Below are 21,046 nucleotides of genomic sequence, written 5' to 3'. Positions count from 1 at the left end.
CTCCCATCCAGGCCCCGTGGGGAGAAGAGCCGGGCCCATGGCTGACGGATAGGACAGGGGCCCTGCATTGCCACAGGACCGTGGTTCCCTGCCTGGACCAGCGTCCCATGGCAGCGGGCAGGAGGGTTTTATGCCTCTGGCTTTGTGTGGGCATGTGGCCAGTCACTGCCCAGCGCCCAAACGCATCCCCCAGTGGGAGACGGGAACAGCCAGGCTGGGATAGGATCCCAAGGGGTAGAAATAGCTCCTTCAGGTCCCTGCTAGGGCCCCAGCTCAGGACTGTGCCCTGCAGGCCCCAGTGATGGGACTTCCCCTAGGACGGGGAGTGGGAGGATGGGGGGGCCCAGTGGTTAGGTGCTAAACTAGGTTTCTCACTGCCTCGGCTGCCATCCCTACCCTGGGGTTGACAGAGCTGCCCCTCTCTCTTGTGATTGCCAGGTGGCTGGATACTACAGGGTCGGGGGGCTCCTGCGTGAGCAGCCACAGAGACTGCAGTCAGTGCCCCCACAGGGCCTGGACAACTCCTTGGGCGTGGGTCTTGCTATTCAGCCTGCTTGAGTTGATGACATTCAGTGAGGATGAATGCAAAGTGCTCCACTTGGGAAGGAACAATCAGTTGCCACATACACAATGGGAAATGACTGCTTAGGATGGAGAACTGTGGAAAGGGTGGGGGATAGGGGGTGTCATAGTGGATCACAAGCTAAATATGAGTCAACAGTGTAACACTATAGCAAAAAAAGCGAACATCATTCTGGGCTGTATTAGCAGGAGTGTTGTAAGCAAGACAGGAGAAGTCATTCTTCTGCTCTACTCTGCGCTGATACGGCCTCAGCTGGAGGATTGGGTCCAGTTCTAGGTGCCACATTTCAGGAAAGATTTGGACAAATTCGAAAGTCCAGAGAAGATCAACAAAAATGAGTAAAAGGTCTGGAAAACAGGACCTGTGAGGGCAGATTGAAAAAACTGGGTTTGTTTAGTCTGGAGACCAGAAGACTGAGGCGGGGCATGATAAGAGTTTTCAAGTACATAAAAGGTTGTTACAAAGAGGGGAGAGAAAGATTGTTCTCCTTAACCTCTGAGGTTAGGACAAGAAGCAATGGGCTTAAATTGCAGCAAGGGAGGTCTAGGTTGGACATTAGGAAAAACTTCCCAGCTGTCAGGGTGGTTAAGCACTGGAATCAATCTCCCAGGGTGGTTGTGGAATCTCTGTCACTGGGGATGTTTAAGAGCAGGTTGGACGAACACCTGTGGGGTGGGCTAGACAATACTCAGGCCTGCCAGGGAGGTCCCTTCCAGTCCTACCAAGCGATGATTCTCCCTGGCCTCACCCCGGCTCATGGTTCCTAGGCCCCCACCCAACACCCTAAAGTAGCCAGGCCTCACTCTGCCCCCAGGATCTCAGCTCATCTGTGGCTGCTTGTCACCCCAGTGCTCAATACCAGGGCAGTGCCCCAGGACGGCAGGTGCCCACCCTGCCAGTGGGGTCACCCCAGAGCCTGGCAGGGCAGGTGGCTCTGGCCAGGAGCGCTGTCTCAGGCCCCATTGAGCTGGGCTGCACCGTGAGCTGTGGGGGGGAGGCGGGGGCCACTTCTCACCTCAATCAACCCAGGGCCGAGCCAGCGCCCAGCCCCTGCCCCTGGGCCGCGCCCAGCCGGGCTGGCTCCAGCGGGGGCGAGCCGCCCATCAGCATGACAAAGGCGGCGATGGCCACTGAGAGCCCCTAATGCGCCCACCGGAGAGCTCCCAACAGCCGCCGCGGGCGCCTGACCGTCCCCTTCACACGCTCCGGGCGCCTGGCCGGGACGGACGGACCCACGGCCACCCCGCGCCCCAGCCCCGCGCCATGCAGCGGCCGCCCGGGCCCCCGGCCGAGCAGACCCCGCCGAAGAAGAAGAAATACAGCCGGCACCGCAAGCCGCCCTACACCTACCTGGCCATGATCGCCCTGGTGATCCAGGCCTCGCCCGGCAGGAAGCTGAAACTGTCCCAGGTACGGGGCCCCATGCCCGGGACAGCTGCGCCCTCCTGGCCGGGCAGCGCAGCGCAGCGCGCAACTCGCCAAGGCCCGGAGCGGGGCCCCTCGGTGGCTGGTGCCCCCGGGAGGAGACCCCCGCCCGGAACCAGTGACCCCCAACCCCAGGCTGCGCTTCCCTCCTTGGGTGCCCTGGAGGAGGCCGGGGGGATCGGGAGCGGTGGGGCGGGGACCCCTGAACTCCCTGCGGGGAGCCCAGGTTAGGGTCACCTGTCCCGGAGTCAGCTCCGCTCCAAGCTTCTTGCCTGCGGGCTGGGGGGCATCGGTTGGTTGTGGGGGCGATGGGGTGGATTGGCGGTGGCAGGGGTGGCGTCTCCGGTTTGGGGGTGATAGGGGCAGTGGCGGGGGGGCGATCACTTGTTTGGAGAGGGGGAGGGGGTCGTTGGGGGGTCACTGGTTCTGGGAGGGGAGTCACTAGTTCAGGTTTGGGGCGGTTGCGGGTTCACTGGTTTCAGGTGGGAATGTGGTGGTTGGGGGAAAGGTGGGGGTCACTGGTTTGAGGTGGGGTTGGGGTGGTTGGGGGAGAAGTGGGGGTCACTAGTTTGAGTTGGGGAGAGGGGGGTCACTGGTTTCAGGTGGGGTTGGGGTGGTTGGGGGAGGGGGGGGCACTGGTTTGAGGGGGTGGCGGTCACTAGTTCGGGGTGGTGAAGGTGGGGGTCACTGGTTTGGAGTGGGGCAGAGGAAGTGGGGGGTTACTAGTCCGGGTTGCGTTCGGTGGTTCAGGGAGGGGAGTCACTGGTTCGGGGTAATGGAGGTGGGGGTCACTGGTATAGAGTGGGGGAGGGGTTTGGGAGGTCAGTGGTTTGGAATGGTTCGGGGTGGGGAAATGGAAGTGGGGGTCACTGGTTCCGGGTGGGCAGGGGGAGTCCGGGGTTTGGGGCGGGGTCACGGATTCGGGGGAGGTGAGAATCGCTGGGTTGGGGTGCTGGGGGAAGAGGCGAGGTCAGTGGTTTGGGGCGGGAGAGAGGGGCTGTGGGAGGTGGGAGTCACTGGTTCGGGTCAGGGAGGGTCCCCCAGCAGGGCCCGGCGCTGGGCTCTGCTCCGCCCATGGCCAGGGGCTCTCACCGCCTGTCTCTCGGCTTCAGATCATCCAGGAGATCGGCGCCCTCTTCCCCTTCTTCACGGAGGGCTACCAGGGCTGGAAAGACTCCATCCGCCACAACCTGTCCTCCAACCGCTGCTTCTCCAAGGTGAGCGCTGGGCCGGGGTGCCAGAGACACGGGGGGGGGGGGGAAAGGTTGGGTGACCAGGTGTCCCGATTTTATAGGGACTGTCCCGATTTTTCACACTTGCTGTCTGGTCACCCTACCGGGGGAGGGTGACGGGGCATTGGGGGCAGGCTGGCGGTGGGGTGATGGGCTGTTGGGGGGCAGTTAACCGGCTATGTGGTGACAGGCTGGCGGTGGGGGGGGGTGAGAGGTCATGGGAAGCAGGCTGACCCGAGGGGGGGAGTGGGGAGGGGTTCAGGGGTATGGGGATGCCAGGGCATGGGGGATAGGCTGGCAGTGGGGGGTGGGGATGATGGGGAATGGGGGACAGGCTGGCAGTGGGGGGTTAACAGGAAATGGGGGCAGGTTGATGGGGAGGTCTCTGACTCTGGGGAGCTCTGTCCCTGGAGAACTCCCCCCTCCCACAGCTGGCAGTGGAGGGCAGGCTGACGGGCGGGGGGTCTCTGACTCTGGGGAGCTCTGTCCCTGGAGAACTCCCCCCTCCCACAGCTGGCAGTGGAGGGCAGGCTGACGGGGGGGGGGTCTCTGATTCTGGGGAGCTCTGTCCCTGGAGAACTCCCCCCTCCCACAGCTGGCAGTGGAGGGCAGGCTGACGGGGGGGGTCTCTGATTCTGGGGAGCTCTGTCCCTGGAGAACTCCCCCCTCCCACAGCTGGCAGTGGAGGGCAGGCTGACGGGGGGGGGGGGGTCTCTGACTCTGGGGAGCTCTGTCCCTGGAGAACTCCCCCCTCCCACAGCTGGCAGTGGAGGGCAGGCTGACAGGGGGGGGGTCTCTGATTCTGGGGAGCTCTGTCCCTGGAGAACTCCCCCCTCCCACAGCTGGCAGTGGAGGGCAGGCTGACGGGGGGGGGTCTCTGATTCTGGGGAGCTCTGTCCCTGGAGAACTCCCCCCTCCCACAGCTGGCAGTGGAGGGCAGGCTGACGGGGGGGGGTCTCTGATTCTGGGGAGCTCTGTCCCTGGAGAACTCCCCCCTCCCACAGCTGGCAGTGGAGGGCAGGCTGATGGGGGGGGGGATCTCTGATTCTGGGGAGCTCTGTCTCTGGAGAACTCCCCCCTCCCCCAGGCTGAGCCCATCTCGCTCTCTCCCCGGCAGCTGCTGAAGGATCCCGCGAAGCCCAAGGCCAAAGGGAATTTCTGGACGGTGGACGTGAGCCGGATCCCCCCGGACGCCCTGAAGCTGCAGAACACGGCTATCTCCCGGCAGGAGGCGGCTTCCTTCGCCAGCGACCTGGCCCCCTTCATCCTGCACGGGCAGCACTACAGGGGGGGGTCCCAGCAGCTGCAGCCTGCAGCCAGCGTGGGCGCTAGAGCTCCCACCCCGGGGGCCGATCCAGAGACTCAGGCCCCACATCCCAGGCCCCGGCTGGACACTTCCTTTTCCATCCAGTCCCTGCTGCAGAACCCGCACGAGGTGGACTTGAACGAGCAGCCTGGGGGTCAGGGGCTGCCCAGGCCGGGGAGGTCTCCACACCCGGAGAGCCAGGAGCCCTCTCCCTTCCCGCTTCCTTCCCCCCCTGCGCTGAGGGGCCCTGGCATCCCAAGGACTCACTCCTCCTCTGCCTCTACGCTGCCCTTGGATGAAAAGAGCCCAGGCAGCCCGCACGCCCCGGCTCTGGCCAAGCGCCCCCGGCTGCTCCACACCTTCCCGAGCAGCAGCTCCGACTCGGAGGGCTCCGCGTGCCGCACCCCGCCGCTGTCCCCCAGGCACCAGCTCCCCCCCTCCTACGCCATGGGCCTGCCCCCGCTCATCCCCACTTGCTTTGCCTTTCACCCCATCCCTGGGCTGCCCTACCTCAGCTACTGCCCCACTGCCTACGTCAGCCCGGCGTACTGGGACCTCGTACCTCACCCCTCGCCGGCGGCCCTTCCCCCGCTGCTGGGCGGCCCCATGGACCTGGACGGCCCCTTCCCAGCCCTCCCCCCCAGCAAGGCCAGTCATACCCCTCACCCGGCACCTCCGCCCTGGCACGCCCAGCAGCTGGTGCTGCCACAGTACGGGGGTTTCTGAGGGGCGCGGGGGCAGCCCCTTTCTGGCAGGGCAGCAGCACGGCTGCCAGGCGATGGCTGATGCTAAACGTGCAATAAAGGCCAAAATCTGGGGAAGGGCAGCTCCCCACGGGCCCTGCCCTGGAGCACAGCCTCTCCTGAGCCCCTGGCCTGCACCACAGAGCCGGCAGGCCCAGCGCGCAGCATGGCCTGGCCACTGGGCCCAGGTGGGAGCGGTGCATGCTGGGGCATGGCCTGGGAACCATGGGAACAGGGCCCAGAGCCTGGGCCAGGCCTGCCCCTCCTCCGGCCTGCCCCAGTGGGAAGGTGAGCGGGTGGGGGTGGAGGTTTGGGGGGGGGGGGGGAGACGTGTGTAAAGTGTGCGCACGCACAGCTATGAATAAAGGTGAATGGAGACTCGGCCGTGCTGCTCTCTGCGCTGACCCCATCACCTGCCCCTGCCCTACGCTGACCCACAGCCTGCTCCCCCCGGCTCCCTGAGCCTGTCCCGTTCCACCCCCGGCTCCAGCTGCAACTCCTCACTACGGGGGGGGGGGGGGGGGGGGGGGGGGAATAGGAGCAAGGTGAGGTCATGGAACCCATGGCAGGAAATACGAAGCTAACCCCTCTGCCAGGGCACAGGGCCATGGGCATCGGCTGTGAGAGGGTGTCTGGGGCTGGCCCAGGGATGACCTGTGGGGATGGCAGAGGCTGGAGCCAGCAGGTTCTTTGCTCCGGCAAGTGGAGGGGGACGGGGACGGCAGATGGTGGCACTTGACCCCACCCTGGCTGAGGGTGCAGGAGACACAGGGTCCGGTGGGTGGATGCAGGGATGGAGATGGGGGAGGGATGTCTCACACCTGGGCCCCTTGCCCTAATAAGGCAGCATCGAGAACAGGTTGGGGTGCAAAGGTTCCTCTTTATTGCCCCTGCAAGCGTCCAGTGGGAACAGGGCTCAGAACACAGATACAGCCTGGGGGCCCCATCCCTCCCCCAGCAGCCCCTCTGCCCCATTGGACAGGGCACGAAGGGCCTCTCCCAGCAGGCAGTGGGGCACGAGCACTGGCTGGGAGTGGAGTGCCCAGCTACTCCAGCAGGGGGCAACTGCAGGGAATGGGGCAGCACTGGCTATGGGGGGGGGCTCCTAGTTATTCCAGCAGGGGGTGCTGTGGAGGTGGCCAGCAGCACGGACATGAGGATGCCTCCCTCCAGGCTATTGCACTAATTAACTTCTGGCACAGGGTTCGAGGAAACGGGAGGGGAAGAGGATTCCTCCATGATCTCCCCCCAAGTGGGTGGCCGGGGGGTTGTAGGGGCACATGTGCCTGGCTTTGCATGTGCATTCGGACATGTGTGTGCAGAGGAGCATGCGTGATTGTTCAAGGCAGTAGCTGCTCAGCAATTGTCAGGCAGTGTGTGGGAGCGTTGCTGTGGGGCGGGGGCAAGGCCCCCTAGTCGCCCGTTCGGGGGGCAGGGCAACTGCTCCGTGTGCTTTACGCACACGCAGGGAGCATGCCCGACTGTTAGGATAGGCCCTACAGTAACAGTTGCAGAGTGGGAGCCCTTTGTCCCACACAGCCTTGCTCTGTCATCAGGGGGCCAGCAGAGGGGAGCACAGAGTCAGGGGAGACCCAGGACCCCCTCCCCTGGGCCAAGCCTTCATTCGCCCAGGGCAAGGGCTGCCAATACCCAGCATGGGGGGCTGGGCGACCTGTACTACAGGAGTAATGGGGGGGAGGGGGGCACGTCTCCTAGTCACAATGGGCCCAGCGTGGCCCTGCTCAGGACGTGTGCCTGGCCCGAGAGGGACCCCACGGCTGGAGGAAATCACAGCCCCCCCCCCCCAGATGGGGGGTGTAGCAGCCCTGCCCTGCCGAGCTGGGGACACTGCCAGGGTCCCCGCTAGTGGCCAGCACAGCCCAGGCCAGGCCTTTCCCTTCCCCTGCTTCTCTGCCCTGCTCCTGGGCTTGGGGGGCCAGGTCTCCACCGGCAGCCTGGTGTCTGGGACCAGACGCCCCCGTCGCCCCGTGGGTGCGCTGGCTGTTGGATGCGAGTGCTCCCTCCCAGCTGACAGCCCCTGCCTACCCTGCCCTGGTGCCCCCTTGCTCTGCCACGGCTGAAGACAGGTGGGGTTGCTGCCTGCATCTTGGGCACAGGGACGGGGCCAGGCGGGCTCAGAGCTCGCTCTGGCCCCAGGAGTCGATCCTGCGGGAAGCCGGGCCCAGCTCCACCTTGCAGACGCGCTGGGCGAACTTCAGGGAACACATGGTCTCCCCCGCATTCTTCTCCAGTAGCGAGATCTGGGGGGAGAGACGGCCGGAGTAAGGGGGCCTGGTTAGAATTACCTGCCTTCACCACCAAGGGGCAGCGGGCCCTATCCCCCAGAGTCCCATTCCCCCCCCCCCCCCCACACACACACACAGGGGTCCCTCAGCATGGTAATAACAGACATGGGTGGGGTGTGCGGGAGGGGTGACATGGGCCCACTGCTCAGCTGAACAGGAACCAACCAAGCCCTCAGCAACCCCCGTATCGCCCTGGGCTGGGAAGTCTGTTAGTCAGCAGCGTTCTCCCTGCTGGCCAGAGGCAGCAGCACGGGGTGAAATAATGTAGGTCCTACACAAACAACAACGGTTATTCCCCCCGTTTTTCTGCCACAGAATGGCGAATTTCCATGAGGCATTTTGGGTGCAGCAACTCATGCATGGGAGATGCGGCCTGCGGAGACTACAAACCCCAGCATGCAGTGCGGCTATTCCCCAGCATGCCCCAGGCCTGCCAGTACCTACCTGCACCATCATTACAGTCTTGTTGCCCTTGCCCAGGGAGTCCTGCAGCAGGTAGGTGAGCTTGGAGTTGCGGAAAGGCACGTGGCCCTGCTTGGCTCTGAGGGCCTGGATCACCTCCCCCAGGGCCAGCAAGGACTTGTTAATGTTCTGAGCTTCCTTCAGCCGCTCGCCCTGCGCCCCCGACTTCCAGACCCGCTCAGAACCCGCCAGGTCCACCAGATTCAGCTTCCCTGGGGCGCCGGAGACACAAGAGGAGAGTCTGGGCTTTAGCGGGACCTGCACGGTGGGCTCCGGGGAGCCAGGCAGGTCTGGGTCTGCCAGGAAGGGACCAGGTGTGGGGTGCTCTTGGGGGAGCTGCAGCCCTTCCCTGCCTGCCCTCCAGATCCCCTCGCTCCCCCTCCAGCTGGCACTGGGCTCCCAGACCCGAACCACACGTAACACTGCCCCACAAGAGAGGAGCTGGGACCTCTCCATTCCTGCACACAGATGGGAGCACAATTTTGCATCAACAGTGATAAATCTGAGCCTGCAATTCGGTCCACTTGGCCAGAGCCAGCTGACACGGGCCAAACTGCAGCCCAGACATACCTGCGCAGGCCGGCTGGCAGCCAGGAACGCCGGCCGGTCCCTGCCCTGGAATCAGCCAACTTGACACCTCCTCAGCCGGCCATTCCTGCCTAGGAACTCCACATTGCCCTGAGAAGCCGGGTCTGACCTCAGAGCAGCCTCCGGGGGCCCTCTGCCCCAGCGTGGGGGCGGCCGGAGCAAGGGTCTGGGGCCTCCCACAAACACCAAGCCTCAAGTGCCCCTCCCCCTCCTCCCCCCCCCCCCCGGGAAATCCTGAATCAGTGTGTCCTCGGCGCTGACCATGACGTCCAGCCCTCTTCCTCGCCTCCTGTCCATCAGCTGCGATGGACAGACTGACTCCAGTGGCTCTGCCACCCGCAGGCTGTCCCAGGGCATCTCTCCCTATCGCGGCACAGCCAGCAGGGGGCGACACGCAGCAGGCCGGGGATCCAGGAGAGGACTGTGGCGCAGGCCCGCGGCAGTGGGTACCTGAGGTCTTGGTGCCGGTGCTGCAGTTGGTGCCAGTGATGGTGACGGTGAGCAGGGCGTGGGACCGGGAGCTGCGCTCGTTCATGTTGGTGCAGCAGGTCGCCCGGTTCCTCTTCCCCAGCGACAGCATCTGAGGCAAAGCCAAAGGCCGAGGAAATGAACCCACCAGGAACCTCACAGTCCCCAGACGCGGTGATGTGCGGCAGCCGCGGGGAGCCTCCCGCTCTGCTCAGCGAAGCACTCGCAGAGCACCAGTCTGGGCAGCAGCGACTGAGTCAGTAGCGCCAGCAAAGGGAGGAAGCAGTGGGGGGGGGGCTGGACCAGGTTTCACCAATTCATGAGCACTGACTCCGCCCCTTTTAGCTCCACTCCGCCCCCTCACTCCTCCTCTGCACCCGCAGGCCATGTGTGGCTTTGCCCTGTCCCCTGGTACCTTTCGGATCTCCCGGAGTCCCTGCACCTCCACACTGGTCAGGCCCGGCACATGGAGCTGCCCACTCCCATCAGGGTTCAGCTTGATGTCCAGCTTCTCCTGCGGCTCCTTCCCCAGCAGATCCCTGCAGGGGGGTGAGAACATCGGCTCAGGCTGGGTCCCGTGGGTGCTCTGGGTCCCGCAGGGCGGGTTGAGACGGTATCGAGTCTGCAGACAGGGATGCTAGGAAGGGGACGGGCCATGGGGAGTCTAGGACCTAGGGCTTCACAAACCATACAGAGCAATGACTGCCCTCTCCATGGAAATGCAGCCACCTCTGGAGTGGGGCACACAGCCACTCTGAACAGCAGCTTAGAACAAGTGAAGAGGAATCCTGGATCCAACTGAAACCAACAGGAGGATTTAAGGAGGCAGCATGGAGTCATCTGAGCTGGGATTTACCCAGGACCTCGTGTTATGTTTCAGCTTAAATCTGCATCTCCAACAGCACAGCGCCCCCTAGTGCGCTCTGGGGTCCTGTCAATCAGTGCCGATAGCGCCCCCTGCAGTACAGCGCCCCCAGTGCACTCTGGGGTCCCGTCAATCAGTGCCGATAGCGCCCCCTGCAGTACAGTGCCCCCTAGTGCGCTCTGGGGTCCTGTCAATCAGTGTCGATAGCGCCCCCTGCAGTACAGCACCCCCTAGTGCGCTCTGGGGTCCCGTCAATCAGTGCCGATAGCGCCCCCTGCAGTACAGCGCCCCCTAGTGCGCTCTGGGGTCCTGTCAATCAGTGCTGAGAGCATCCCCTATAGCACAGCGCCCCCTAGTGCTGCTCTGGGGTCCCATCAATCAGTGCCGATAGCGCCCCCTGCAGTACAGCGCCCCCTAGTGCGCTCTGGGGTCCCATCAATCAGTGCTGAGAGCACCCTCTGCAGTACAGTGCCCCCTAGTGAGGCTCTGGGGTCCTGTCAATCATTGCTGAGAGCACCCCCTGCAGTACAGCACCCCCAGTGCACACTGGAGGCCTGTCAATCAGTGCTGAGAGCATCCCCTATAGCCCAGCGCCCCCTAGTGCTGCTCTGGGGTCCTATCCATCAGTGCTGAGAGCGCCTCCTGCTGCGCTCCCTCCCCCTGTCCCAGCACAGCACCCCCTCGTTATAGACTCATAGACTTTAAGGTCAGAAGGGACCATTATGATCATCTAGTCTGACCTTCTGCACAACGCAGGCCACAGAATCTCACCCCCCCACTCCTGTATCAAACCCCTAACCTATGTTTGAGCCACTGAAGTCCTCAAATCATGGTTTAAAAACTTCAAGGTGCAGAGAATCCTCCAGCAAGTGACACGTGCCCCACGCTGCAGAGGAAGGAGAAAAAACCCCAGGGCCTCTGCCAATCTGCCCTGGAGGAAAATTCCTTCCCAACCCCAAATATGGCGATCAGCTAAACCCTGAGCATGTGGACAAGACTCACCAGCCAGACACCCAGGAAAGAATTCTCTGTAGTAACTCAGATCCCACCCCATCTAACATCCCATCACAGACCATTGGGCATATTTACCGCTAATAGACAAAGACCAATCTCATCATACCATCCCCTCCACAACCTTATCAAGCTTAGTCTTGAAGCCAGATATGTCCTTTGCCCCCACTGCTCCCCTTGGAAGGCTGCTCCAGAACTTCACTCCTCTGATGGTTAGAAACCTTCGTCTAATTTCAAGTCTAAACTTCCTGATGGCCAGTTTATATCCATTTGTTCTTGTGTCCACACTGGTACTGAGCTTAAATAATTCCTCTCCCTCCCTGGTATTTATCCCTCTGATATATTTATAGAGAGCAATCGTATCTCCCTCAGCCTTCTTTTGGTTAGGCTAAACAAGCCAAGCTCTTTGAGTCTCCTTTCATAAGACAGGTTTTCCATTCCTCTGATCATCCTAGTAGCCCTTTCTCTGTAGCTGTTCCAGTTTGAATTCATCCTTCCTAAACATGGGAGACCAGAACTGCACAGTATTTCAGATGAGGTCTCACCAGTGCCTTGTATAACGGTACTAACACCTCCTGATCTCTACTGGAAATACCTCGCCTGATGCATCCCAAGACCGCATTAGCGTTTTTCACATCTATATCACATTGGCGGCTCATAGTCATCCTGTGATCAACCAATACTCCGAGGTCCTTCCCCTCCTCTGTTACTTCCAACTGATGCGTCCCCAGCTTGTTATTAATCCCTAAATGCATGACCTTGCACTTTTCAATATTAAATTTCATCCTATTACTATTACTCCAATTTACAAGGTCATCCAGATCTTCCAGTATGATATCCTGGTCCTTCTCTGTATTGGCAATGCCTCCCAGCTTCGTGTCGTCCGCCAACTTTATTAGCACATTCCCACTTTTTGTGCCAAGGTCAGTAATAAAAAGATTAAATAAGATTGGTCCCAAAACCGATCCCTGAGGAACTCCACTAGTAACCTCCCTCCAGCCTGACCGTTCACCTTTCAGTATGACCGTTGTAGTCTCCCCTTTAATCAGTTCCTTATCCACCTTTCAATTTTTATATTGATCCTCATCTTTTCCAATTTAGCTAATAATTCCCCATGTGGAACCGTATCAAATGTCTTACTGAAATCGAGGTAAATTAGATCCACTGCATTTCCTTTGTCTAAAAAATCTGTTACCTTCTCAAAGAAGGAGATCAGGTTGGTTTGGCACGAGCTACCTTTTGTAAAACCAGGTTGTAATTTGTCCCAATTACCGTTGACCTCAATATCCTTAACTACTTTCTCCTTCAAAAAATTTTCCAAGACCTTGCATACTACAGATGTCAAACTAACAGGCCTGTAGTTGCCCGGATCACCTTTTTTCCCTTTCTTAAAGATAGGAACTCTGTTAGCAATTCTCCAGTCATACGGTACAACCCCTGAGTTTACAGAGTCATTAAAAATTCTTGCTAATGGGCTTGCAATTTCATGTGCCAGTTCCTTTAATATTTTTGGAGTCTGGGGTCCTGTCAGTCAGTGCCGAGAGCGCCCCCTGGTGCACAGCGCCCCCTAGTGCACTCTGGAGTCCTGTCAATCATTGCCGATAGCACCCCTGCAGCACAGCGCCCCCTAGTGCACTCTGGGGTCCTGTCAATCAGTGCGGAGAGATTAAATCAATCAATCAATCAATCAATCCTGATAGCGCCCCTGCAGCACAGCGCCCCCTAGTGCACTCTGGGGTCCTGTCAATCATTGCCAATAGCGCCTCCTGCTGCACCCCCTCCCCCGTCCCAGCACAGCACCCCCTAGTCCCATGCTGGGTATTGGGGTCACTGTGAAGTGCTGAGTAGGTCCCTTGGCCAGAGCCTGCCGTGACCCAGGCTCAGCCCAGGCCTCCCCGGCAGGGCAGCGCAGTGCCCGGCCTGCGCGGCAGGGTGAGGAGAAGGTTCAGTGGGGGGCAGGGTGTTCCTAGCGGTGCGTGGGGCAGGCCCCTCTTACCGGATCACCTCGTTGTAGATCTCCACCACGCTGAGGGTCACCGAGTACTTCCACAGCCCTGCCCTGGCCTCCATCTCCCGGTACAGGGCCTGCAGCGCACGCTGGTTTATGCCAGGGTCCTCGGGGACGCCCTGGAGCCAGACAGAGACAGGCCTCAGGCTTCCGCCCAGCACTGAAGTGGGGGCCTCGGGGGCAGCCTAGGCCCCCTCAGAGTCCCATCAACATGGAGGCGTGTGTGGGCGTGTCCATGCACGTCACAGCCCGTTGGCACATGCATGTGTAGCCGTGTGGAGGAGTGTGCAGGTCGGGATCCCCTGCACTGAGCCCCGTGCTTCCAGGCGGCTCCTAACGCCCACAGACAACACGCCCCTTCCCAAGGGGAGAGAGACAGATCCCAGTTCCCGAGAGCCGGAGACTGTCTGGAGGGCAGCAGGATTCTCACGTCCCTGGAGGCTCTGGGCCCGGGATGCAGAGCGGGGTCTCTCCATTCCCCCACCCCAGCACCAGCCGTGCCAGGAACACGTGGGGCTAAGTGGGGCCGAACCCAGACTGGTCCCCTACCTCCATGGTGTACGTCTTCCCCGAGCCGGTCTGCCCATAGGCAAAGATACACACGTTGTAGCCGTCCAGACAGGACAGGACCAGGGGCTCGATCTCCAGGAACACCTGAGCGGGAGGCAGACAAACAGACGGGCGTCAGCAGAGGGCCGAGGGACCCGTGTCCCGGTGCGGGGTGCAGGTTCTGCAGTGCGGGTGACAGCCAGCAGAGCTGTGGGCGGAGGGGCGCAGTGCAGGGGGTGCCCTGAGCAGGCAGGGTGAGTGCTGGGGGCTGAGTCTGCCAGTCGTGCGGGGGGGAAGCCAGTTACCTGCGGCCCTGGCAATCATGGCTCTGGCGGTCCGGGAGGAGCTCCAGGGTCCTGTCCCTGGCTAGGCACCTGGGGATCAAGGGGTCACAAAGCACCAGGTGGAAAGGTCAGCGCAGAATTAACGAGCCCTCTGCAGGGGGGAGGGAGTGCATAGAGCGCCCCCGCTGCGATGGGCCCTAGCATGCTCTGCCAGACCACCGAGCTCCGCCGCACGCCATCTTAGAACACAACACCCCCTGCACGCCGCTCTAGAACAGACTGCAAATGGCTCTATAACAGACTGGCTGCGTGTTGCTCTAGAACAGACTGCAAATGGCTCTAGAACAGACTGGCTGCACACTGCTTTAGAACAGTACACCCCACAAATACACAGAGAGTTCTAGAACAGGCCAGGCATGTGCTGATCTAGAACAGGCCAGGCATGCACCGTTCTAGAACAGGCCAGGCATGCACCGTTCTAGAACAGTCCACCCAGACACAGGTCTAGAACAGACAGGTCATTTTTGCCAATCTAGAGCAGTCAGCCCTCACTCTGCTCTAGAACAGACCACCCAACCCCCTGCTCTAGAACAATCAGTCCTTTCACACTGCTCTAGAACACCTTGCCCAACCCAGGCAGAGGGAGTACCGTGCCCCACAAGTTGTTCTGGAACACTTTGTCATCCATCAGTCTAAGCTGTTCCCATAGACAGACCCAGAACACCACTATCTTAGGACACCACCCCTTGCACTTTGAATCTAGAATGTTCCCCATATCGATCTAGAATGTGCCATATTTCCATTTACTTAGAACACTATAACCCATGTGGCATTTTGCAACCCTGTTAACTATTCTAGAATGTCCCACCCTCCCAAGACAATTTTCTAGCACATTTGGGTGATAAATACTCACCTAGCTCACTATAACCTCTTATTCTAGAGCTCTATAGGCCACCTTTGTGTGCCATTTTAGAACCCCATGCCATGCACTGATCTAGAACACAACAGCATGTGTCTCATTGTAGAACACTCACAAAGGCATGCTGTCCTAGAATGCCCTGCACAGACCGTGCTAGAACGCTCCACCCCTCACCCCAATCTAGAACAACCTGGCCTGCGTGCTGATCTAGAATGCCGGCAACTCTTGCTGTTCTGGAACACATCCTGCCCAGTGGTCTAAAATCTCTCTCCTCCTCTGCTGCTCCCCAGGGCCAGCAGTGCTCTGACATGCTCCATTTTCCAGAATGCTTTTCTCCCTTCTGCCTGTCCCACTTCCCCGGTTCCTCTAGAACGCTGCACCTCCCTGCGCCCTGGAACTCTCTGCCCTCCCCCGCAGCCTTCTGGAGTCCCCCAAGCCCCTCCACCATTCCAGCTCCATTCCCCTCCCTGCAGCGTTCTGGGCTGCTCCAGGCTCTGCTCCCCTGGCAAGCCACCACCCCCGTCCCATCACAGTGCAGATGTGGGGCTGGAGGGGGGCACACACCCTCCCTCATTCCCAAGTGCTGCCGAGTAGTGCAGCTCCCCGGTAGGGGCCTGCCGGCCACATGGCAGCTCTATGGAGGGGCTCCTAGTAACGCAGCCCATCCAGGGGGCCTTCCTCACACCCACACAACTGCCCCAATCGCTGGGCTGCTGGGGACGGCCCTTCGGCCGAGCCCCACGGGCCCAGTGCCTGCACTTCCCAGCCCAGCGTGGAGACCGGCACGGACATGGCTAAGGGGCCCAGCACCCCTGGCCCTGGCACAATGAGGGGAAGGGAGAGCTAAGTGTCTGGCTGCAGCTGCTGCCTTGAGACTCCCCTCCCATCCCCCCATCCCCGGCCTGGGGGGTCACAGCTCTGAGGTGAAGATGCCCGTGGGCCTGGTCAGTTCTGAGGGGCGGCCCAGCCAGGGAACCGAGTCACCAGGCATGGCGCAGGTAGCTCAGACCCAGTCCTGCCACCAGTCTGCGCTGCCAGAATGCCCCTGGGACCCTGACTGCCAGGGGCTTGGGTGGCACCTGGGCCCCCGGCTCATGGCTGGCACCGCCTGCGTTCAGGGGCAATAGGGTGGCCAACCTGGGGTGCCCAGGCTGGCACAGAGGGGATGGGGCGCGGCAGGGAGTCGGGCAGCGGGTCACCTCCTCCTGCGTGGCCTCCGGCAGGAAGACCTTGTCCAGCTCGAAGGTCCTCTCCTTGCCCTTGTAGCGGGCGGTGACGCTGCTGTCACTGCCGGGCTCCGTGCTGACGGCCGTGCTCACCTCACCCTCCCGCTGGTCCGCCTCTGTCACCGGCTTCAGGCGGCACAGCACCCGGATGTTCCCTGGGGGCGGAGACGCAGGGTCACGGGGGCTCTGCGGGGCCCTGGAGACCGGAGTCCTCTGCGTGGGACAGCCAGGGGCCTGCCACACTGCCCTCAGTCTCCATGGCCCAGCCAGCCCCTGGCCAATCAGTGCCAAAGGATGCCTAGCCCACGTGGAGCCAGGCTGAGACCCCCAGCCCCCCCAGGGCCGCCCGCAGATGATCCTATCCCTGCCCACTGCCCTGAGCCCGAGCGGCAGCACAGCAAGGTGGGACCCACCAGCAGCGCCAAGGCCTGAGCTGCCCTAGAGACCAGGCCGCAACCAGCCTGCAAACATTCCCCCCACACCCTGCCGGCCCACACCCCAAGGCTGTAGCCACACGCCGGGCAGCAGCCTGGCTGGGAGGGGGCGCAGGGGCCAGGGGAGGGCACTTCTAGGGTCCCCGGTATTTGGGGAGGGCTTTGCATTCCCAGCTAAGTCCCTTAATGGCAAGAGGGGCCGAGCCCTGGGCATGGGCTGGGGGCAGGTCACAGGATCCTGGTGGCCTGGAGCCAGCCCCACACCTGGTTTTCATTGGGGCTGAACCCAGCTGGCCCTCCTCATTGTGAACTACAGGAGCAGGAGGCGGAGCAGGAACGTCTTGGCTCCTCCCACACAGCTGCTCGGCCAATGAAACACAAGACGTAGTTGCGCCAAGCTGTCATTGGCTGCTCAGTGACCCAGCAGGCAGGTGGCGCCACCGGAGAGCCAGTTAACCCTTACACACCTGCCACCCCCCCCATGCTCGGCTCTGGAGAGCGACCTGGGGCCTCTGCTGGGTGGGGCGCGGGGCCCATCCTGCCCTGCCCGTGGCCCCCGCCCGGAATCCATCCCCCTGCCGCCCTCCCCCCGCACCTTTCAGCTCCACCAGCTGGGCGTGGTACTTTTTGCGCAGCAGCACCTCATGCTGGTATTTCTGCAGCAGGTCCCGGCTGGCCTCCGACGCCTCGCTGATGGCCGAGCACATCTAGGGGGACAGGGACACTCAGCCCCAGCCTGAGCGCCCAGCACCGCCGGTGTGGGGGGCAGGGACTGGGGCACAAGGAGCGACTGCCTCCTTTCCCTGGACGGGCCTCCCCTGCCCCCTCCATTCCCCGCGGGCCAGCCCCTCCCCCAGCCTCACCTGTCTCCGGGCCTCCCGGAGGGCCGCCTCGTAGAAGCCGGAGAAGTCGCGCACCTGGCTGCGCAGGCTGGAGTAGTTGGTTTTCATGCCCTGGAGGATGGGCTGCAGCGTGGCCAGGAGCCTCTGGACACCTGCCAGGGAGCAGAGACCGGGGGCAGCTGCCCTCAGAAACAGGCGCTCGCTAGTACACCCCCCCACCCCTGCCCTACACAGGGATCCGCTCCACAGGGCTGGAATCTGCTCCCATCAAGCGCAGGGGATCCACTCCCCGGGGGTCTGCGCCCAGCAGGGATCTGTGCTGTGCACTCACGGCTCAGGATCCCCTCCTGACCAGGGGCTTTCGGAGACGCTTCCCCAGCCCCGCCCCAGGCCTGCGGTACCTGTCAGCTGCTCACGGAGCTGCTCCAGGTGCTGCTCCGAGCTCTCCGAGGCCTCCTTGACGGCCTCCTCCTTCTGGGCTTCCAGGTGGTTGATCTCCCGCAGCAGCTCCTCCCGCAGCTTGGCGATCTCGGACTCGTAGGCAGCGATCTGCAGGCGGGGAGACCCTCGGGTCACCAGGGAGGGCTCGTCTGCCCCTCCCCAGGGGCTGCGGGGGTCCCAGGAGTGAGGGGCAGGGCTCCTGGCTATGGCCTGGGAAGAGGGACGGGGGAGGTCGGTCGCTCCACAGGTGAGCGCCTGCACTGGGGGCTGGCCTGCCATGCCCGGGCCCCGGGGACCTGCCCCCTCTTTCATGGGGTCTGGGCTACTGGAATGCAGGGCTGGGCTACCCTCCCGTGCCCGATGGCCACCCCCAGGGAGGGGTCTCTATGTCAGGGGACGCGGCTCTCAGCAAAGGACAAGGAGTCGCGGTATTCTGCCTGCAGGGGCATGAGTTCGAATCCCGCCCACCCTGTCAACGGTGCCGCTCCCGCTCACCTTGTGCCGCAGCCCGGCAGTCACCTCCTCCGAGCCTTGCAGCTGCTCGGCCAGCCGCTGGTACCGCTCCCCCTGGCTGGAGAGCTGCTCCAGAAGCCCCCGGTTCCGCTCCTCGGCCTCCACCAGAGACCTCAGGGTCGTGGGGGATTCCACCTCCACCGTCTGGGTCACGTACTAGAGATGTGAAACAGACCCTGTGAGGGGCTGGGGAATGGGGGCCTCACTGCCCCCTGCTGGGGGAATCAGACCTGTACGTGTGTGTGTCACTGCCCTGTGTGTGTGTGTGTGTGTGTGTGTGTGTGTGTGTGTGTGTGTGTCACTGCCCCCTGCTGGGGGAATCAGACCTGTACGCGTGTGTGTCACTGCCCTGTGTGTGTGTCACTGCCCCCTGCTGGGGGAATCGTGTGTGTGTGTGTGTGTGTGTGTGTGTGTGTGTGTGTGTGAGTGAGACTGCTGTGTGTGTGTGTGTGTGTGTCACTGTCCCCCTGCTGGGCGAATCAGGCCTGTGCGCACATGTGTGAGAGCAAGAGGCTGCTCCTGCCCTCTAGTGGCCACAGTGGCAAACTGCGGCCCCGAGAGGCAGGCCCTGAGCTGGGCTCGGCTCACCTGCACGTCAGGGGGCCGGTTCTGCTGGGTCTCCAGCGCGAGCTGCAGCTCCCGTATCTGCTGGTCCAGCCTGCGCAGCTCCTGCTCCTTCCGCCACTGCAGGGCGCTGACCTGCCCCTCCAGACGCACCAGCTCCTCCACCTTCTGCTGCAGGGACGTCTCCAGGTGCTGCACCCTCGACCTCAGGCCCTCGTTCTCCTGGAAGGGGCCGTGGGCAGGTCATGGTTATGTGCCAGGAGGCTCCTCGGTGACCTACCTGGCCTGATCTCCCGGCGCACTGTGTGTGTGTGAACACAGGGGGCGCCAGCCTGGAGCTCAGGGTCCTGCGTCCCACAGCGGTAGTGACGCGGGAGCTGGGCATAGGGGGTCTCAAGGGGTCAGCGACTGGGGGGCTGGGTGGGTGCTGGGTCAGCTATGGAGGGCTGCGGGGGGAGATGGGCATAGGGAGGCTCTAGGGGTCAGTGACACGGGCTGGGTGGGGGGCAGGACTCTAGGGGTCAGTGACGGGGGGGCTGGGAGGGGACACAGCACTGGGTCAGTGACGGGGACCCACTCACCTTGGCCAGCAAGGCAGAGGGCTGGGCACGGCGGGGGGGTGGCTCCAGGGGACATCGACTGGAGGGCTGGGCAGGTGCTGGGTCAGCTATGCGGGCCTGCTGGGGGGGCTGGGCGGGGGCAGGGGGCTGGGTCAGTGACGGGGCCCCACTCACCTTGGCCAGCGTGGCAGAGGGCTGGGCATCGGGTGGGGGGGCTCTAGCGGTCAGTGATGGGGGAGTTGTGGAGGAGGGTTGTGGGGGGACGGGGCACTGGGTCAGTGGCAGGGCCCCGCGCACCTTGGCGAGCATGGCAGAGGGCTGGTCACGGGGGGCGGGAGGTGGCTCTAGGGGTCAGTGGCGGGGGGCTGGGAGGGGGCAGGGCACTGGGTCAGTGCCGGGGGGCTGGGAGGGGGCAGGGCACTGGGTCAGTGGCAGGGCCCCGCGCACCTTGGCCAGCGTGGCAGAGGGCTGGGCACGGGGGCGGGAGGCGGCTCTAGCGGTCAGTGGCGGGGGGCTGGGAGGGGGCAGGGCACTGGGTCAGTGGCGGGGCCCCGCGCACCTGGGCCAGCGTGGCAGAGGGCTGGGCAGACACGGTCGCCAGCTGCTGCAGGAGCCCCTGGGTGACGCCAAGCGTCTGCTTCAGCCCCTCGTTCTCCACCGTCAGGTTGTGGATCCGCTTCTCCGAATCCGTCACCCCCTGGAAGGAAAAGGGGGTCGGGGAGCTTGGGGCCTCGGGCCCCCCCCCACTGCCCCTGGGAGCCTCAGCACCCACACACACCCCGTGCCCCCACAGCCGATGCCAGCTTTCCTCTCCCAGGGGCACCCCACCCCCCCACTTCTCTCATCTTCCTCCCCACCACATTCTTCCTCCCCCCACCCTGGGGGGCAGGAGAGGGGCCAGGCCTGTAAAGAGGCAGTGGGGGGAGAGGGCAGAGAGGACGGGGTGGGGAGGGGGATGCAGTGGGGGGGCAGAAGGAACAAACCTAGGTGGTGCAGTGGGGGGAGGAGGCAGATGGGATGTGGGGCTGGGGGCAGGGCCGGCTCTACTGTTTTTGCCGCCCCAAGCAGTGCACCGAATTGCCGCCGCGGGCAGCTGAACATAGAAGCTGCCGACGAATTGCCGCCGCCGCGGAAACACGCGTGCCGCCCTAACGGCACACGGACCGCCCCCGCCGTCCGCGGCGGCAATTCGGTGCACTGCTCGGGGCGGCAAAAACACCCGGACTGCCGCCCCTTGCAGAGTGCCGCCCCAGCCCCTGCTTGCAATGCTGGGGCCCGGAGCCGGCCCTGGCTGGGGGGTGCAGTGTGGGGGAGCAGAAGGAACAGGCCTGGAGAGGAGGCAGTGGGAGGGGAGGCAGAAGGGACAGGCCTAGGGAGTGGAGTGGGAGGTTGGGGTGGGGGACTGCAGTGCGGGGACAGAAGGGACAGGCCTAGGGGAGGAGGCAGAGGGGATGGGGCTGGGGTGGGGGACAGAGGCAAAGGGGACAGGGGTGGGGTGGGAGTGTCCTTCTCCTCACCATCCCCGTGCGCAGCCGTGTCAGCTCCTCCTCTCGCTCCTCAATCTGCTGCTTCAGCTCTTGGACCTGAGGGAAGGACACACCCGGCGTCAGGCTCCCCCCTCCCCAGGGGCTGGGCACCACGGCCCCCTCCCCACAGACAGGGGCACTGCTGATGAAAGGGTGCAGGGGCAGGGCAGGGACAGCCCCAGGGCCTAAGG

The 21,046-nt window shown here is 62.9% G+C and overlaps 2 protein-coding genes across 4 annotated transcripts in view; one reads left to right on the top strand and one right to left on the bottom strand.

The window, feature by feature from the left end:
• Nucleotides 1-1,726: 1,726 nt before the first annotated feature.
• Nucleotides 1,727-5,272, top strand: FOXH1 (forkhead box H1). The gene is made up of 3 exons (XM_054020580.1): nucleotides 1,727-1,993; nucleotides 3,121-3,225; nucleotides 4,358-5,272. The coding sequence occupies exons 1-3, from the start codon at nucleotides 1,727-1,729 to the stop codon at nucleotides 5,270-5,272; spliced, it is 1,287 nt and encodes a 428-aa protein (XP_053876555.1).
• Nucleotides 5,273-6,149: 877 nt separating this feature from the next.
• The window catches only part of KIFC2 (kinesin family member C2), a 29,721-nt gene continuing 14,824 nt past the window's right edge, over nucleotides 6,150-21,046 (bottom strand). For all 3 annotated transcript variants that reach the window (XM_054020280.1, XM_054020282.1, XM_054020281.1), the window contains 14 exons: nucleotides 20,847-20,912; nucleotides 19,889-20,026; nucleotides 18,794-18,991; nucleotides 18,188-18,361; nucleotides 17,653-17,800; nucleotides 17,273-17,403; nucleotides 17,005-17,116; nucleotides 15,949-16,130; nucleotides 13,547-13,651; nucleotides 12,986-13,116; nucleotides 9,529-9,652; nucleotides 9,096-9,225; nucleotides 8,040-8,269; nucleotides 6,150-7,550 (listed from right to left, as the gene is read on the bottom strand). In XM_054020280.1, the coding sequence (XP_053876255.1) occupies nucleotides 7,425-7,550; nucleotides 8,040-8,269; nucleotides 9,096-9,225; nucleotides 9,529-9,652; nucleotides 12,986-13,116; nucleotides 13,547-13,651; nucleotides 15,949-16,130; nucleotides 17,005-17,116; nucleotides 17,273-17,403; nucleotides 17,653-17,800; nucleotides 18,188-18,361; nucleotides 18,794-18,991; nucleotides 19,889-20,026; nucleotides 20,847-20,912 (1,995 nt within the window). In that variant the 3' untranslated portion in view covers nucleotides 6,150-7,424. The remainder of the gene's footprint in view (nucleotides 7,551-8,039; nucleotides 8,270-9,095; nucleotides 9,226-9,528; nucleotides 9,653-12,985; nucleotides 13,117-13,546; nucleotides 13,652-15,948; nucleotides 16,131-17,004; nucleotides 17,117-17,272; nucleotides 17,404-17,652; nucleotides 17,801-18,187; nucleotides 18,362-18,793; nucleotides 18,992-19,888; nucleotides 20,027-20,846; nucleotides 20,913-21,046) is intronic.

This window comes from Malaclemys terrapin, chromosome 2 (genome assembly GCF_027887155.1).
Source record: "Malaclemys terrapin pileata isolate rMalTer1 chromosome 2, rMalTer1.hap1, whole genome shotgun sequence".
In the NCBI taxonomy this organism is placed as follows: Eukaryota; Metazoa; Chordata; order Testudines; family Emydidae; genus Malaclemys; species Malaclemys terrapin.
Note: the sequence above shows the minus strand (reverse complement) of the source record. Positions and strands in the feature narration are given on the sequence as shown.

Excerpts from the sequence above, each read along its gene's own strand:
- FOXH1 (XM_054020580.1), top strand. The coding sequence starts at position 1,727 with ATGCGCCCACCGGAGAGCTCCCAACAGCCGCCGCGGGCGCCTGACCGT. Across the intron at positions 1,994-3,120 it reads GGAAGCTGAAACTGTCCCAG|ATCATCCAGGAGATCGGCGC; the intron begins GTACGGGGCCCC and ends TCTCGGCTTCAG. Across the intron at positions 3,226-4,357 it reads CCAACCGCTGCTTCTCCAAG|CTGCTGAAGGATCCCGCGAA; the intron begins GTGAGCGCTGGG and ends TCTCCCCGGCAG.